Source organism: Hipposideros armiger, unplaced genomic scaffold, assembly GCF_001890085.2.
Source record: "Hipposideros armiger isolate ML-2016 unplaced genomic scaffold, ASM189008v1 scaffold_147, whole genome shotgun sequence".
Classification (NCBI taxonomy): Eukaryota; Metazoa; Chordata; class Mammalia; order Chiroptera; family Hipposideridae; genus Hipposideros; species Hipposideros armiger.
This window is the reverse complement of record NW_017731497.1, coordinates 1,613,321-1,630,271: the sequence shown is the minus strand read 5'-3', so window position 1 is coordinate 1,630,271 and position 16,951 is coordinate 1,613,321. Positions and strand designations below refer to the sequence as shown.

The 16,951-nt window shown below is 34.9% G+C and overlaps 1 protein-coding gene across 1 annotated transcript in view; it reads left to right on the top strand.

Annotated features, from left to right (window-relative positions):
• The window catches only part of VPS13C (vacuolar protein sorting 13 homolog C), a 178,169-nt gene that overhangs the window by 128,745 nt on the left and 32,473 nt on the right, over positions 1-16,951 (top strand). Inside the window, exons 60-66 of the mRNA XM_019650776.1 lie at positions 312-701; positions 2,284-2,388; positions 3,103-3,267; positions 4,819-4,947; positions 5,220-5,353; positions 6,898-7,024; positions 8,803-9,038. Coding sequence (XP_019506321.1) covers positions 312-701; positions 2,284-2,388; positions 3,103-3,267; positions 4,819-4,947; positions 5,220-5,353; positions 6,898-7,024; positions 8,803-9,038 — 1,286 coding nt within the window. The remainder of the gene's footprint in view (positions 1-311; positions 702-2,283; positions 2,389-3,102; positions 3,268-4,818; positions 4,948-5,219; positions 5,354-6,897; positions 7,025-8,802; positions 9,039-16,951) is intronic.

Below are 16,951 nucleotides of genomic sequence, written 5' to 3'. Positions count from 1 at the left end.
GTCTAGCCTTTGATTCTTGGTTGGGACAGATCTGATTTTTTTCTCAAAACTCAAGGCTATTAGCCTACGTATGGCTATGGCCTATGAATGGCCAAGAGACAATTTCTGCTTTTGGCTATGATGTAGTGTTTTCTTTTTAGTCCTTAGTGATTATCAGACATTCATAATACGTAAACATGGTACTGTATTGAAGACTTGCAAGTTAATCTGAATCAGTAGTTTATTTAACATTTGTATAAAATACGATTTGCTATTGCAAAGGTTTTTAATAAATCGCTAAGCAAATTTAGTTTTTGTTTGTTTCTTTTTAGGGAACAGCAGAAACACATGAGCTAGCAGAAGGCAGTGCTGCTGATGTTCTACATTCAAGACTCAGTGGAGAAATAATGGAATTAGTTCTGGTGAAATATCAGGGCAAAAACTGGAGTGGACATTTCCGTATATGTAATACCCTTCCCGAATTTTTTCTGGTGTGTTTTACTTCTGACTCCACAGAAGTGATGACAGTCGATCTGTCAATACATGTCAGACGAATTGGCAGTCGGATGGTGCTATCTATCTATAGTCCCTATTGGCTAATCAACAAGACTTCTCGGGTTCTCCAGTATCGTTCAGAAGATATTCATGTGAAACATCCAGCTGATTTCAGGGATATTATTTTATTCTCTTTCAAGAAGAAGAACATTTTTAGTAAAAACAAGGTGTGTTTTTGTTGATACAACAAGTGAAAATAGATAAATTCTTAATTTGGAAACTAGGTAGTCATCAACCTTCTCTAAAACCATGCTTACCCATTTGCTAGGGTGCCATTGATATGAATTAGGTTCAAGGAGACTTAAGGAATACATAATCAAGTGAGATGTTAGGAACTAACAACAGTAGTCTCCCAAGGCTGAGTTAGTTACCCTATTCTCTAGTGCCCCTAGAATTACTTTTGTTCTTGAAGTAGTGTTGGGTAGAAAGCTTGGTTTTAGGTAGTTTACCAGTGATGAAATGACATTTCAAAAGAATAGTTGAATTTGGTATATGTTAACTGAGCCTTTCTATGCATGAAGCACTAAATCAGGCCTTCGAGTGAAAAACCTAATGCCTAAGCCTGGTCCAGTATGCTCTGGTCCCTTTTTTTCTTTTCAGACTCATATCTTGGTATTGCGTACCACACTTCCCAAGTGCTTACCTCTAGATCTTTTTGTATATACCCCCTCTGCTTAGAATGCCTCTTCTCCTATGCTTTCCCTGTCTGCCTGATCTTCTCTGGTTATCTGCTCTTAATCCTTTGCATTCTGCTCAGGTCTGACATGTGTGAAGGATTTTCTGACCTTCTAAAGTATAGCTTGGTCTCCCATCCATTTTCTCTTAGAGTAGTGGTTGTCAGATTTAAGTGTGCATTAGAATCACCTAGAGCACTTTTAAAACAGATTACTGGGTCCTGCCCCCATAGTTTGATTCAATAGATCTGAGTCGGGCCTAATAATTGCATTTCTGATAGATTCCCAGGTGATGTTGATGGTGCTGGTTCAGGGACCACACTTTGAGAACCACTGTCGTAGAGTGTTCATTAATATTATACTAGTATCTGTTATTGTAGTTACCTGTTTATGTATCTGACTTCTTGTTGTCATCGGGGTTTTTTTTTATAGTCTAGTTGGGTGGATAGAGTTTAATACCTGAGCACAGTTAGGTCTCTTCTATAAAACTTTTATCTAAATTCCATAGTTAGAAGTAAACTCTTCACCCTCTCGCCTTGATAGCACTTTGTACCTTTTCTATGGCTCTTAACACATGGAGTCCTGCATCATAATAGTTATGTATTTCTCATCTCCCTGTTTAGTTGGAAGCTCATTGAATATGCAAACTGTGTTTCATTGTTTTCCATTCTGCTTATCACAGTGCCTTTCATTTAGTGTGTGCTGAATAATGTTAAAGGCATAAACTCTTTGTGTGTTAAAGCTTAATTTCTCAGCTCTGTATTATAAGTCTGACACTGGAAAATATCATTTTACATTATAATTCTTTTTAAAGCCACAGAGGGTCTCATTGGTATAAATGTTAAATTCACTATATTCACTGCACACGTGAATGGGAAGGTCAAAACTGTGCTTCTATTGTATTGGCCCATAGAGTTTTTGTGGTTCTCTTACCCATTTTCAGTATGGCTCTGATTAAATTTTTCTGTGTCCCATGATATTAAATAAATTTCTAGTGGTCTAGCAGCTTTCCAGCAAATAAAATTAATATAGTCTTTTAGGTTTAATATATGACGATATGTGTTCTCTGGTGTAGGTACAATTAAAAATTTCAACTAGTGCCTGGTCCAGTAGTTTTTCATTGGATACAGTGGGAAGTTATGGGTGTGTGAAGTGTCCTGCCAACAATATGGAATACCAGGTAAGATTCTGCTTGTTTATTTACCTTTGACTTTATTCACATTTTCTTCAGTAAACCAGCTGGATTAAGGGGTACAGAAATTTGAATTCAAAGTACGTGTTATGTGAAGGACTGTTATCCCTACAAATTTCTAGGGCCACTAGTATCAAGGCAAAATCAGAATTTGTCAAAGTTTAAGACAGTGAGTTGAATCCATCTAAGTAAGCAACTTGGTAAATATTCAGCATATACTAGAATCCTTGTTTCATACCAACCCCCGCCAAACATTTGTTAAATCTTAAATTTGACTGAAAATTTGAACAGCCTGATGTCAGTTGACCTGTTTTAGTACCACTTTGAAATTTTTATCTTGTTTTAACAGTAGAGATTTAAAAAGCAGCAAAACCTGAGCCCTACACTAATTATTAAACACCTTATATTTAGAATGTTAAAAAGTAAAAAATGCAAGACTGTTGTTACAAGTCATCATTTAAATTACCAATTGATATTTCTTGAAATAATTTCTGATGGATCTAAACTAAGAAACCCCAATTTTTCTTCTTAGTGAGAAGGTAATCTTTAGTGGAGTATAGTTAATAGGAGTTACTTTATTTAAGAAGTCTTATTTTAAAATATTTTAAGAAGCCTCTGTGCGAATGTGTGTGTGTGTGTGTGCGCGCGCGCGCGCGCGCGCGCCATAATGTACTTGAAAATGATAAGCTTTCCTTCCCACAGGTTGGTGTTAGCATCAAAATGAGCAGTTTTAATCTTACACGAATAGTTACTCTTACACCCTTTTGTACCATTGCAAACAAATCATCATTAGAACTGGAAGTTGGTGAAATTGCATCTAATGGCTCAATGCCAACTAACAAGTGGAACTATATTGCTTCTTCAGAGGTAAAATTTTCCTTTAATATAACTGGATCCTAAAGTAAATATAGACATATAAATAAGAATTGTATATACCTTCTTGTCATACTCACTTTGCTACCATATTTGTGTTAAAATATGACAGCCAACTTTGAAAGATATTTTTTACACTGTAAGTGTATGTTAAAAAAAGAAGAAAATTGTTGATAATATTTGCCACTAACCCACTGTTGATGGTTAACACTAATTCTTTAGTTCACAGAACATAGATATGTCCTGTGAAAAGTACATAAAGATAATGTACTATGTATTGTCTCAATAGTCAAGATAAAGCCTCTGTATTTAAAAAGTTTATATAACCTTGTTGGAGGGTTTAAGGCACTTACAAATTAAATCATGGAGAAAAAGATAATAGATGCTAAGTAACATCTTAGCAGATGTTAAGATGGTTGTAGAATTCCTGAATAGATGAGCTAAAAGTTTCCTTGAAAAGAACCTAAAATTCAACTCCCTCACTTTACAGAGAAGGAAATAGAAGTTCATACTTTTTAAGGTTAGTAAAATCATTGGAAGTTGAGGTCATTGTGGTCTAGATCAGAGCCGAAAGTTTCATAGAAGGGGTGGGATCTGAAGTAAACCTTGCTCAGTAAGATTTGAGGAGGTGAAGAGAATGAGGGAAAGAGTAGGGGAGAGGACAGGTGCAAAGACAAGCATTAGTGCTTGAATTTGCCAGAGTTTTGAACCAAACCAGCTGACCATAAGGATAGAACCATTCTTTTGTACATCTCAAAAAAAAAATTGATTCTAAAATGATTTTCAAACATACTTAGCAAAAAGCTCAAGAGGAAGGGTTCCAATTATAATAGAAACAAATTTAGAGCTCTAAGAGGCATGAGCTTTCCAAGACACTTAGAATAATCTCCTTAGATGTGGCCACAAATAAACACTATCTTTTTATCTTTGGTGTGGTTTTGATAGTTGTATTTTATTCAGAAATAGAATTTACCCAGTATTCTGTAACAGAGAAACATTTTCTTTTAAGGAACTAAAATCTCAGTTTTATAGAAAACTGATGCTCAAAGTGGTATATGATCTGATTAAGATCATCAAACAGCTAGGGAGATTATGTCAGGACTTCTAGCAATGTCTATGGTATTCTCTCCTCTGCCTTCTGTTGTCTTTCTGGTTAATCTTGGATAAGATATTTGGAAAGAATTCATAGTGCATTAAGGAATTAAAGTGTGATATGCACAAAGCAAATTGTTATTAAGATTATAGTTCTTAAATATTCAAGATATTTGAGGCATTCTTAATCAGTAAGCTCTTCAGCTTTTCATATTGTAATTACTCCAGAGAAAATATAGACTAATATGTCTACATTCTCCTGATCAAGTGTCTTTGATCTCATAGTCATTATATTGTCAATAATCTTAATATGACACGTGGAAGGAATATTTTAAGAAACTAAGTAATTGAATCACAATCACAATCAGATTTAGAACTGAAAACTTAATTAACTACCATCTTATTTATACCACACTATTGTTTTAAAACTGATATTAACTTTTATATTTTCAGTGCCTTCCATTTTGGCCTGAAAATCTGTCCGGCAAACTTTGTGTGAGAGTGGTGGGCTGCGAAGGGTCCTCCAAACCGTTCTTTTATAACCGACAGGATAATGGCACTTTATTGAGCCTAGAAGACCTGGTACGTTTTTATATTTTAAAATAAAATGTCTTTGATTTTTAAAATTTGCTTTGAAATATATTAAAACATGCCATAAAGTATAATTATTTTAAGAAACTACTGTATCAATATATAATGCCATATGTATATTTGTAAGAGATCAGAGCCATTGTGCTTTTCAATAAGAATTTAAGAAAACAAACTTTTTGTGTCTACATACCTGATTGGAATTCCAAATGTAAGTGCAGGTTAAACCAATTCCTCAACTGTACTTTTTTTCCCCCCTATAATAGAATGGGGGTATCTTGGTGGATGTAAACACTGCTGAACATTCAACTGTCATAACCTTCTCTGATTACCATGAGGGATCTGCACCTGCCCTAATAATAAACCACACACCATGGGATACCCTCACCTATAAACAGAGGTATGAAAAAAAGAGTTCATGGAAAATCTGATATGCTTTTACTGGTCCACAATTTCTTCTAGGAAACACTTGAGACTAGATGTGTTTCACGTTTCAAATGTTTTCAGATTTTAGAATGGTAATAAGAAACACATGCTGTTTATTACTAATACCCTCAGCGGGTTTTGACAGTACTCTGTTATCAAACACATTGATATGTCTGCAGCAAAACTTATGAATATTCATACCAATTGGGATAAATAAAAACTATTAATAGTCTCACATCATTTCAGATTAAGTTTTACTGCCAAATGACTTTTGACACCAAACTTACAGGAAAATCTTTGAACTTTTAGAGCTTTTTAAATTTTAGAATTGCATATAAGGAATTGTGAAACTGTTTAAACATTACTATTCTTTTGTAATCTGTTAATTCTCAGTGAAAATCCATATGTGTGTGGTTTTGTTTTTTGTTTTTTTGTTGTACCTGTTAGGGGTAGTAGAAGATTAAATGGGAGGAATTGAGTAGTTAGTGGTATTGAATGTATAGTACAGGCAGATAGGAATTTTGTTGGTCTTGCCTCTGCTGTCATTTGGTTTGGATGATGCCATTATATAATGACATAACAGATAGTTTTAAACCCTTACAATATATAATATATGTTTGTAAAGAATTATTATTATAAATATCCAAGGCATTATTTTATATAAAGTATTGAGTTGTCGGAAAAGTCATGATGCGTTTTTGCAACGAAAAACAGAAAAAATACATCATGACTATTCCAACAACCCAATAATTCTACATATGTAAATATTTATATATGTATATAAATATAAAATAATGCCTTACAGATTTACCTATATTAACTTGCGTGACTTGAATCCACTGAGCGATAAAAGTGCAGTTTGGGATTGAAACCTAACTGAGTTACTGTTTGCTTTTATTTAAAGTTCTCTGGAAATTTTTTTGTATTATGTAGACCATTACTTCTTAATCTTTAATGATCTGAACTATTTAAAAATATCCTGAAAATCTTGTTAAAGTGCATATTTTGGTTTAGTAGAGTTTAGGTGGGCCCCAGAACTTACAATTTTGCATTTCCTGCAAGCCCCCAGGTAATGCTGATGCTGCTGGTCCGCAGACCACACTTAGAGTGGCAACAGCATGGACCCCATTTTTTTTCTGCGGTTCATATTTATGTATTGCACTGGACTAAAAAGCTTTAACTTAAGCACTGAGTGAAGCTCTTCAGCTACTGTTCACAGCCTTTTTCACAGGTGTACTCTGACAGACCAGTCTGTTTGCCTTAATGAATTCCATTGATGTGATCTTGCCTGCATCAATTTAGAGTGTACTCTAACTTCAGAAAAGGCAATATTCTGTTCCCTCAAGCTTCAAAACCATTAGTTTACTGGACATTTTTAGGATCTTATTTTTAAACAGTGTTTTGTTGTATTAACAAAGGCAATTTCATAAGATTTTTGTGCCAATCTCCACTTCGATAAACCACAGGTCTAAGTTTCTCAATGCGAAGGTATTTTAATCTTCCATTGGTTGTTTTCAGTGGGTCACAGGAAGACGTGCAATTGCTGCCTGGACAAGCTCGACTTTTTGCCTGGGCAGATCCTACTGGTACCAGAAAACTTACATGGAGATATGCAGCAAATATTGGGCAACACAGTCTGTTAAAGGTATCATTTGATGTGCATGAGTGCTATATATTAGTAAAGTGAAAGGGGAGCGGAGAAACAATCTATTCTGTGCATACTTTATATACACCATTTAATCCTAAATTTTAATTAGATAAAAGAAACATAGATAAAAGATTATGATTTTTTTAAAAAAGCTATCAATTAATAGAACTAAAATCAGTGATCAAAGAATTTGAAAACAATTGAGAAAATGAAAATAAAGAAAATTTTGCCCTTATAGTAAAAGAAGGAACCTAAGGAAATATGTAAATGGCAAATACTTTTTATTGATTGTATATCATGTGTTAATGCTTATCATATATTATCACTAATTCTTATGATTGGAACTTAAAATTTCTAGTTAGAATTCAAAACCAAGTCTGTATGACTTTATAGCCCATGGAATTTTTCCACTAAACCATGCTTCCTGTCAGTTGTGTCAATAAATGAAAATGGTTTAAATTCTCTTATTAAAAGCCGAAAAACACACAGATTAATTTTTAAAATAGTATCTAACTATATACTACTTACAAGAAATCTGTCTTAACCAGACTAACACAGAAAGTTGTAAGCATGATGAGAGAGTAAAGATTTAACAGGCAAACAGTTGGAAAAAGAAAGCAAAGTTGATGATTTTAATTTCTGAATACTCAAAGCAAAAACCATTAAATAGAATATGATATGACAAAGAAGGCATGATAGCTGTAAAGCTTCATGCAATGAATAACATTGCATCAAAATGTAAAACTTAAAGTGCTGGAAGTCAACTGAAACACTTATCTGATGATATTTTAACACACCTCATTTAATTTTTAACATATCAAATAGATGAAAAAACAAATAGACTTAGAGAACATTTGAATAATAACTAAGACTGAACCAACATCATATTAAACTTTGTAGTTTGCAAAGAGAGAATTTACCTTCTTAATAGGTATCTCTGAAACATTTACAAAATTTGATTGCATATTAGAGTAAAAAGAAAATTGACTAGGCTACTTTGACATACGTTAAAAGCAATAGATACATTTTAAACAATAAAATTCAACTGTGCCTATACTCTTGGTAGCATCCTTTATTTATTTGTGTTTTGGGGTTTTGTTCCAAGAGCATGAGATGAAAAGCACGTAGTAGACACTTAAACTGCTTGTTGAAATGAACTGTGGTTATATTTATGTTAAGCCCAGAATGAAGGGGAATCATTTTAATCTCTGAAAACACTGACCAAATCAAGCCTCATGTTTTTAAGTGCTACATGAGACACTCAGCCAAGAAGGCTATTCTTAGTGAAACTCAGTACAAACGGATCACCATATTTTGACTATTTAGCAGAAGTGTGACTTATATAAATATTTGCAATGTTATAAAATATTAAAACCTAAAAATAAATTAGGTTAGTTTTACCTGAGGTTATTTTTCTAAAAAGCTTCCAAACCATTTTGTTGTCCATCTTGGATACAAGTAAGCATCGTATAGCATTGGTGCTGTTGAAGGATATTCTTATTCCTGCTAAGTGCCTTTTAAGCACTAACTAGGTAACTAAAAATAAGGTATAAAAAAAATTATGCACTAGCAATCATTATTACTGTTTGAAAAAATTGGTGAGATGTTTTGAAATAGGTTATTACTTTAATTTATGTCATTTTGATGGTTAGAGTTTTCCAGTTTATTGTCATGCTTTTTAAACTTTTCTAAACTTTCTTAGTTACTATAATTCAGCTTTATGTGATAAAAACTTACTGTTTGTTGGTTTAATATATAGTCTCTCTTTTCCCCAGGATGAATGTGGACAGTTTCCATATGATGCAAACATCCAGATACACTGGGTGTCATTCCTAGATGGGCGCCAGAGAGTTTTGCTTTTCACTGATGATGTTGCCTTGGTTTCCAAAGCACTGCAGGCAGAAGAAATGGAGCAAGCTGATCATGAAATAACCTTTTCTCTTCACAGTCTTGGGCTTTCACTGGTTAACAATGAAAAGAAGCAGGAAGTTTCATATATTGGGATAACCAGGTATGGAAGAAGAGAAGATAAGGTATTAGAAATCTATAAAAGACACTGAGTTCATAATATTAGATTTTATGAGAGTAAACAGATGCCTGTTCTGAATCTGATATACTGTACATTCTTTCAGGAAAACTTGACTGAACAGTTATTTTCACTGCTAGTGAGAAACCTGTAGGATAGAAAGATGACTAAGATAATGCCCTTACAATACTTACCATCAGTTGATGGGGAAGAAAGAGGTTTGGCTTCTTTCTTTGTTGTTTGTATGTATTTTTCTCAATGAACTATAAAAACACTGAAAAATGCTACAAAGACGTATGCATAATGCAGTGGAAATACTAACTTGTTTTGTGCAGTAGAGGCTGTAGAAGCTGGCATAGGTGAGGAAAAGCCAACAACAGTGGGTCTGATAAATTGGAAAAAAGGTTCATAGAGGAGGCAATATTTGACATGGGTATGTAATCATTAAATGGGTGGTTATTTAGAGCTTTATAATAGTGATGGGACCAGTTATTTTCTCTAGTTCTTCTTATAGCTGCATAAGAAAAATATTTGAATTTATTTATTTTGTTTTTTTTCAATCACACTAACTTTGGTAAAAGACTTTTTTGGAGCCTGATGGGTGGAATGGTTAACAGGAGACCATGTGTAACCAGCATAGATCTATCGATAATTGTGTTTAGTGAAATAAAAAATTAAATAAAGAGATCGGGTATGTAATGCACTTTGCACAACACCTGACAGGTTAAGGGTTTTAGAAATGGTATTACACATACCATTAATATAATATTAATACATTTATGTATATATGAGTAATATATTCTCTTGGTTATTCATTTCAGTATTGTATAGTGTTTTAAACTAAATATGAAAATCATTTTAAAGTCATATATAATAAATCCAATTTCTCTACTCTCTTGATCTTTGCTATAACTTATTTCTATTTTAATATTATATATGCTATTATAGTATTTGTCAGATTGGCCTTTATTTATAAGGACATTTAAAAACTTCATCTAAAAGAACTTGACTGCCTTTTTTGTGACACACTACACATTCAGTACACATTCAGAAAGGATGTGTACTGAGGAAAAGTAAGTCAGTTATATAGTTTTTTTAAACTAGACTTACAGTAGTTTTTTGAGCAGTTTTAGGTTTACAAAAAAACTGAGTGTGAGGTACAGAGTTCCCATATACACTCCCCCCAAGTTTCGTCTGTTATTAATGTCTTGGAATAGTGGGTACAGTTTGCTACTATTGATGAACTAATATTGATAACATTATTATCTCAAGTCCCTTGATTATGTTGTTTATGTTAGAGTTGCTCTTTTTGTTGTAAATTGTATAGGTTTTGACAAATGTATAATAACATGTATCCACCATTACAGTATCATATAGAATAATTTCACTGCCCTAAAAATCACCTGTGCTCCACCTTTTCATCCCTCGTCCCTTCCCCTGAACTCTGGAAAACCACTGATCTTTGTACTGTCTCCAAAGCTTTACCTTTTCCGGAATGTCATATCTTTAGAATTGTATAGTTTGTGCAGCCTTTTTAAATAGGCGCCTTTCACTTAGCAGTATCCTTTTAAGGTTCCTCGTGTCTTTTTGTGGCTTGATAATTTTTATTTTTTTCACTGAATAATATTTTATATCTGGCTGTACTATAGTTTATCCATTTACCAACTGAAAAACATCTTGGTTGCTTCCATGTTTTGGGAATTATGAATAAAGCTACTATAAACATTCATGTGCAGGTTTTTGTGTAGACAAAATTTTCAAATCTTTAGGTAAATATCAAGGAGCATGATTGCTAGATCATATTGTAAGAGTATGTTTAGTTTTATAACAAGTGCCAAAATGTCTTCGAAAATGGCTGCACCATTTTGCAATCCCACCAGGAATGAATGAGAGTTCCTGATGCTCTACATCCTTGCCAACATTTGGTGGTGTGTGTTTCAGATTTTGGCTTTTCTGATAGGTGTGTGGTGGTATCTCGTTGGTTTGATTTGCAGTTCCCTAATTACATATGATGTTGGGCATCTTTTCACATGTTGAACTGCCATCTGAATATTTTCTTTGATGAAATTCAGATTTTTGCCTAGTTTTAAATTTTATATTTTTTTATTGTTGAGTTTTAACAGTTCTTTATATATTTTGGGTAATAGTCTTGTATCAGATATGTGTTTTGCTAATATTTTTTCCCAGTCTGTGGCTTGTCTTTTCATTCTTTTAACAGTGTTTTTCATAGAGCAGAAGTTTTTAAATTTTTTTTTTTTTTTTAGTTTCAGGTGTACAAAACAATGCAATAGTTACCCCTTTCACCCCTCACAAAGCGATAACCCCACTCCCCCATCCACTGCCACCCCACCCCCGATATCATACATATCTATTACAATTCCATTGACTCCATTCCCACACTATACTCCACATCTCATGACTACATGTATAGAAGTTTTTAATTTTAATGGAATCCAACATCTTTTTTTTTTTTCTTTCATAGATTGTGCTTTTTGGTGGTGCATCTTAAAAGTCATTGCCAAACTCAAAGTCACTTAGTTTTAACTATGTTATCTTCTAGGAATTTTATAGTTTTGTGTTTGATATTTACACCTATAATCCATTTTGAGTTAACTTTTGTGAATTGTGTAAGTTCTGTCTAGATTCAGTTTGTTTTTGCATGTGAATCTCCAGTTGTTTCATCATCATTTGTTGAAAAGACTGTCCTTTCTTCATTGAATGGCCTTTGCTCCTTTTGAAAGATCAGTTGACTGTATTTGTTTGGTTCTCTTGATCTGTGTCTGTTCTTTCACCAGTACTGCACTGTCTTGATTTCTGTAGTTTTATAGTAAGTCAGGTAATGTCAGTCCTGCAACTTTTTTCTTTCCTTCAATATTGTATCGGCTGTTTTGAGTCTTTTGCCTTTCCATATAAACGTTAGAATCAGTTTGTCGATATCCAAAAATAATTAGCTGGGACTTTGATTGGAATTGCATCAAATCTGTAGATCAATTTGGGAAGAAAGACAATCTTGACAATATTAAGTCTTCATATCCATGTACATGGATTTTTCTATTTATTTCAATCCTTGATTTCATTCAGCAGACTTTTATACCTTTCCTTGTATAGATCTTGTACAGATTCGCTAGATTTTGTTTATACGTAAGTATTTCATTTCTTTGATGCTGATGTAAATGTTACTGTGTTTTTAATTTAAGTTTCAGTTGTTCATTGCTGGTATATAAGAAAGCAATTGACTTTTCTATATAATGTATCTTGAAACTTATTAGTTGCAGACATTTTTTTGGTTGATTCTTTGGGATTTTCTACATAGACATCCATGTCATCTGACAACAAAGACAGCTTTATTTCTTCCTTCTCAGTCTGTGTATTTTTTACTTTATTTTCTTGTCTTCCCACATTATCTAGGATTTCTTTTTTTGTTTTTAAGATTTTATTGGGGGAGGGGAACAGCGCGAGGAATCGGGGGAAGGGGAACAGACAAGTTGCTGTCGTTTTGTTCTTCAGTCTAGTTGTGCAGGACGTTGCTTCACTGGTCTATGTTGGTATTATCATTGTGCTCTTCCTGAATGAGGCAGATTGGTCACCAGCCTCTGGACGGCTGCTCACTGCGGCTCTTGGCAGCTCACGCCGGCTGCCAGCCACACACGGTAGCTTATGGCAGCCCATTGCAGCAGGGGCTACAGCCTACGCCATTGCTGGCGACTCACAGCAGCCCAGCTCGAGCTGTTGTTCACCATCTTAGCTGTAGAGGGCAGTGTCACTTTGTCACTGGCCCTCATATGTGGGATCCGAACCGGGGCCCTGCTGCTCAGAGCTGGTGTCCCAAGCCAGCTCTTAACCAATGTGCCACTCGGCTGTCCCTGTCTAGGATTTCTTGTACACTGTTGAATAGGAGTGATGAAAGTGGACATCTGTGCTTTGCGCTTAACGTGAAAGCATCTCGTTTTTCATCATTAAGTATGATGTTAACTGTAGGTTTTTTGAAGATGTCCTTTATCAAATTAAGGAAGGTCCCCTCTCCTTATTTTGCTGCAGAGTTTTAACTGTGAATCAGTGTTGGATTTGTATAATTTATAGTAGATATTTTATTCATTACCTTCATTGACTAGTGTCCCCTAAACACATTATATAGTGAAGACATTGTTAACACTGTCATTGTCTAATTAATATCAACAAGCTATTAGATGAAAATATTATGAAGTTATATTTCATCATTATGCAAACAGTATAATGAGGAATTAGCAAAGTATGGCCATGAGCCAAATCTAACCCACTGCCTATTTTTGTTCAGCCTTGATCTAAGAATGATTTTTTGTTTTTAATGGTTGAATAAAATCAAGAGAAAAATAAAATTTTGTAACATGTAAAAAATATGTGAAATTCAAAGTTTGTTGCCCCTAAGTAAAGCTTTTTCAGAACATAGCCTTACTTATTTTTTTATATGTCTGGCCACTTTTGCACTGCTGCTTGGTGCACAACAAATGACCGTGATGTAGTTGTAACTTGAGTGTTTGAGTTACAACTCAAACATATAGTTAGTTATACAATGGTACCTATTCATCCATTTTTTGTCTTTATGGTTTTGGTTACCTGTGCTCAACCATGGTCCAAAAATATTAAATGGAAAATTCCAGAAGTAAATAATTTATAAGTTTTAAATTTTGTGCCATTTTGAGTAGCGTCATCCCCCACTGTTCTGCTCTATCTCACTTGGACATGAACCACCCCTTTGTTTGTTCAGTGTATCCATGCTGTATATGCTACCCATGTGTTAGTCACTTAGTAGCTGTCTCAGTTACCAGATCAGTTGTCATGGTATCGCAGTGCTTGTGTTCAAGTAATCTTTATTTTACTTAATAATGGCTTCAAAGCATAATAGTAGTGGTGCTGGCAATTCTGATACTCCAAAGAAAAGTTGTAAAGAGCTTCCTTTAAGTGAAAAAGTGAAAAGTTCTCGAATTAGTAAATAAAGAAAAAAATCGTATGCTGAAGTTGCCAAGCTCTACGTTAAGAATGAATCTTCTATCCATGAAGTTCTGAAGAAGGAAAAAGAAATTGTGCTAATTTTTGCTGTCTCGTCTCAAACTGCAAAAGTTACAGCCACCGTGCATAATAAGTGCTTAGTTTAAATGGAAAAGGCATTAAATTTGTGGATGGAAGACATGAACAGAAAATGTGCTCTGTTATCATTTTTGATTGACTGCAACATGTTGCTGCAGAAAGCATTTAGTCTATATGAAGACTTCAGCAAGGGATCCCCTGAAATGAGTGACACCAAGCCATTTACTGCAAATAAGGAGGGTTACACAGATTCAGGAATACGTTCGGACTGAAGTATATGAAATTTACTGGAAATGCTGTGTCTGCCAAAGAAGAAGCTGCTGCCACATTTCCAGCAAAGTTGAAGTTGGTTAGGGTTTGGTACTATCAGCGGCTTCAGGCATCCATTGGGGGTCTTGGGATGTATTCCCTGTGGATAAGGGGGGGGGCTACTATATTGTAACTTTTTTTTTTTTTTAAGATTTTTATTGGGGAATTGGGGGAGGGGAACAGTGTTGGGGAATTGGGGAAGGGGACCAACCAAGTTGTTGTTCTTCAATCTTCATTGTGGAGGGCGCCAGTGGCCATCTGGCTTCCCGTCGGCAGTTCGTGGCCTCTCAGCTCAAGGTGCTGTGTCCCATCTTAGTTGCGGGTGGGTGTAGCCACCATACCATGTGAGAGTTGAACCAGCAGCTTTGTTGTTAAGAGCGCACGCTTTATCCACTGAGCCATCTGGGTGGCAGCTCAGCTCAAGGTGCTGAGTTCAGTCTTAGTTGCGGGTGGGCATAGCCCACCATCAATAGGCAATCTTGTTGTTACACCAGCTGAGCCATCCTGCCACCTGTTGGCAGCTCAGCGACAGCTGTGCTCAGGTGCAGCATCACTGGCCCATGTGGGAATCGAACCAGGGGCCCTGTTGCTCAGAGCTCATGCTCTTAAGCCAACTCTTAACCAACTGAGCTACTTGGCCAGCCCTGTATTGTACCTTTTATTTATTTTTTATTACTAATACATACTCATCATGTCAAAGCAGAATGAGAAAAGTAAACTTGAAATGTCTCTCTTATAAAGCAGTTATCAAATGAAATGGCAAAGCATTAGTTTATTATGTAATGAGACTACACCTGTGCTAAAAGAAAACAAATGACATTTCCAAACTAAGCATGCATTCACAATATACCTAACTCACATGCAAGCAATGGCCAAAAAAATTAGAAAATTTAAGAGAAAATATCTAATCACCACAGATTTTCTTCAGAAAAATAAAAACCAAAAAATGAGGCTGCAACCAAAGTTGGTTTCTCAGTGAATCATTTGTTAGCCAAGCAAGGAAAGCCTCTTACCAATGGTGAGTTAACTGAGTAATGTGTGATTATAATAGGTAAAGAAATGTGTCCAGAGAAAATAAACTTAGGACCATTAGCCTTTGTGAGAACATTTGCTTGAAGAATTGAGGACATTCAGAGCAACATCAGTAGTCAACTAAAAAACATGGCCAGTGATTTTGAGTGGTTTTCCTTGTCTCTTGATGAGTCAACAGATGTTACAAACAGTACTCAGTTGTATTTTGAGAAGGCAGTGCTGAGTGTGAAATGACTGAAGAATTAGCCTCTATGAATAGCTGACATAGAAAAACTACAGGTAAGACAATTTTCAAACCAGTTGAAGAAATACTAATTCATTACAACCTGAAATAGAATTTTCTAAGCCACATTACACGTGATGATGGGAAAAATATGTGTGGAACAGAAAAAGACTTAGTTGGACAAATTCACAAAGCTTGTGACAATATAGCATTTAAAGCCAACATAGTTCATTTTACTGTTTATCAACAGGTACTTTGTAGAAAGTATTTGAATTGATCATGTATTATCAAACTAGTAGTGTCAATTAGTCAACTTCATTCACTCTTGTAGACTTAACTATCATTAGTTCAGTGAATTATTGTCAGAAATATTGTACAAGCTGAATGTCCTGAACTATCTTACCACGCAGTTTGACGGCTTAAAGGTGATACTTTTTATTGCATTCTTTTTGAGTTCTGGGCCAAGATTTTAATTTTTCTGAATGAAAAGAACCACCCTCAAGCACTACTGTTGAAAACTGAATGCTTTGGAAATTAGCTTTTGCTACAGAATTGATGATAAATTGAACCTAAATGAAGACAAATCATCGCTTATTTGCAAAACTTACATTACATAATTTGATAACTAACATTTGAACCACAATGTCAGGCTGTTTTATATACTTCCTGTGTTGCCCACAGTTGAAACAAGAAGCGAGATCTCCATCCTCATACAAGTTTAGAGCAGGTATATTTTATGACCTGCAACTACAGTACTATCAACATTTTTTCCAACATCAATGCTAGTGGAAAAGAAGTTTCCACATTTCAGAATCCACTTAACTGAGTAATGAAGAGCTTCTGCCTAACCTTCGTTGGAAGTGATTGATATGTAACGTACTGACATGCTTCAAGGCAACTGTCAAGAGCAGAATATGAGGTGTGACAATTAAGTTCGTGAACTCGTTGTAATGATGTTGCTAACCTTTTTTGATATTCATTATGAATTTGTACCAACTGGACAAACAGTTAACCAAGTTTACTATTTGGAAGTGCTGAAAAGGCTGCATGAAAAAGTTAGATGACCTGAACTTTTTGTCAACAGTTCATGGCTCTTGCATCACAACAATGCACCAGCTCACACGGCACCATCTGTGAGGGAGTTTTTAGCCAGTAAACAAATAACTACTGGAACACCCTCCCTACTCACCTGATCTGGCCCCCAGTGACTTCTGTCTTTACCTGAAAGAAAGGAAATGTTGAAGACATTTTAATGACATTCAGGACATCA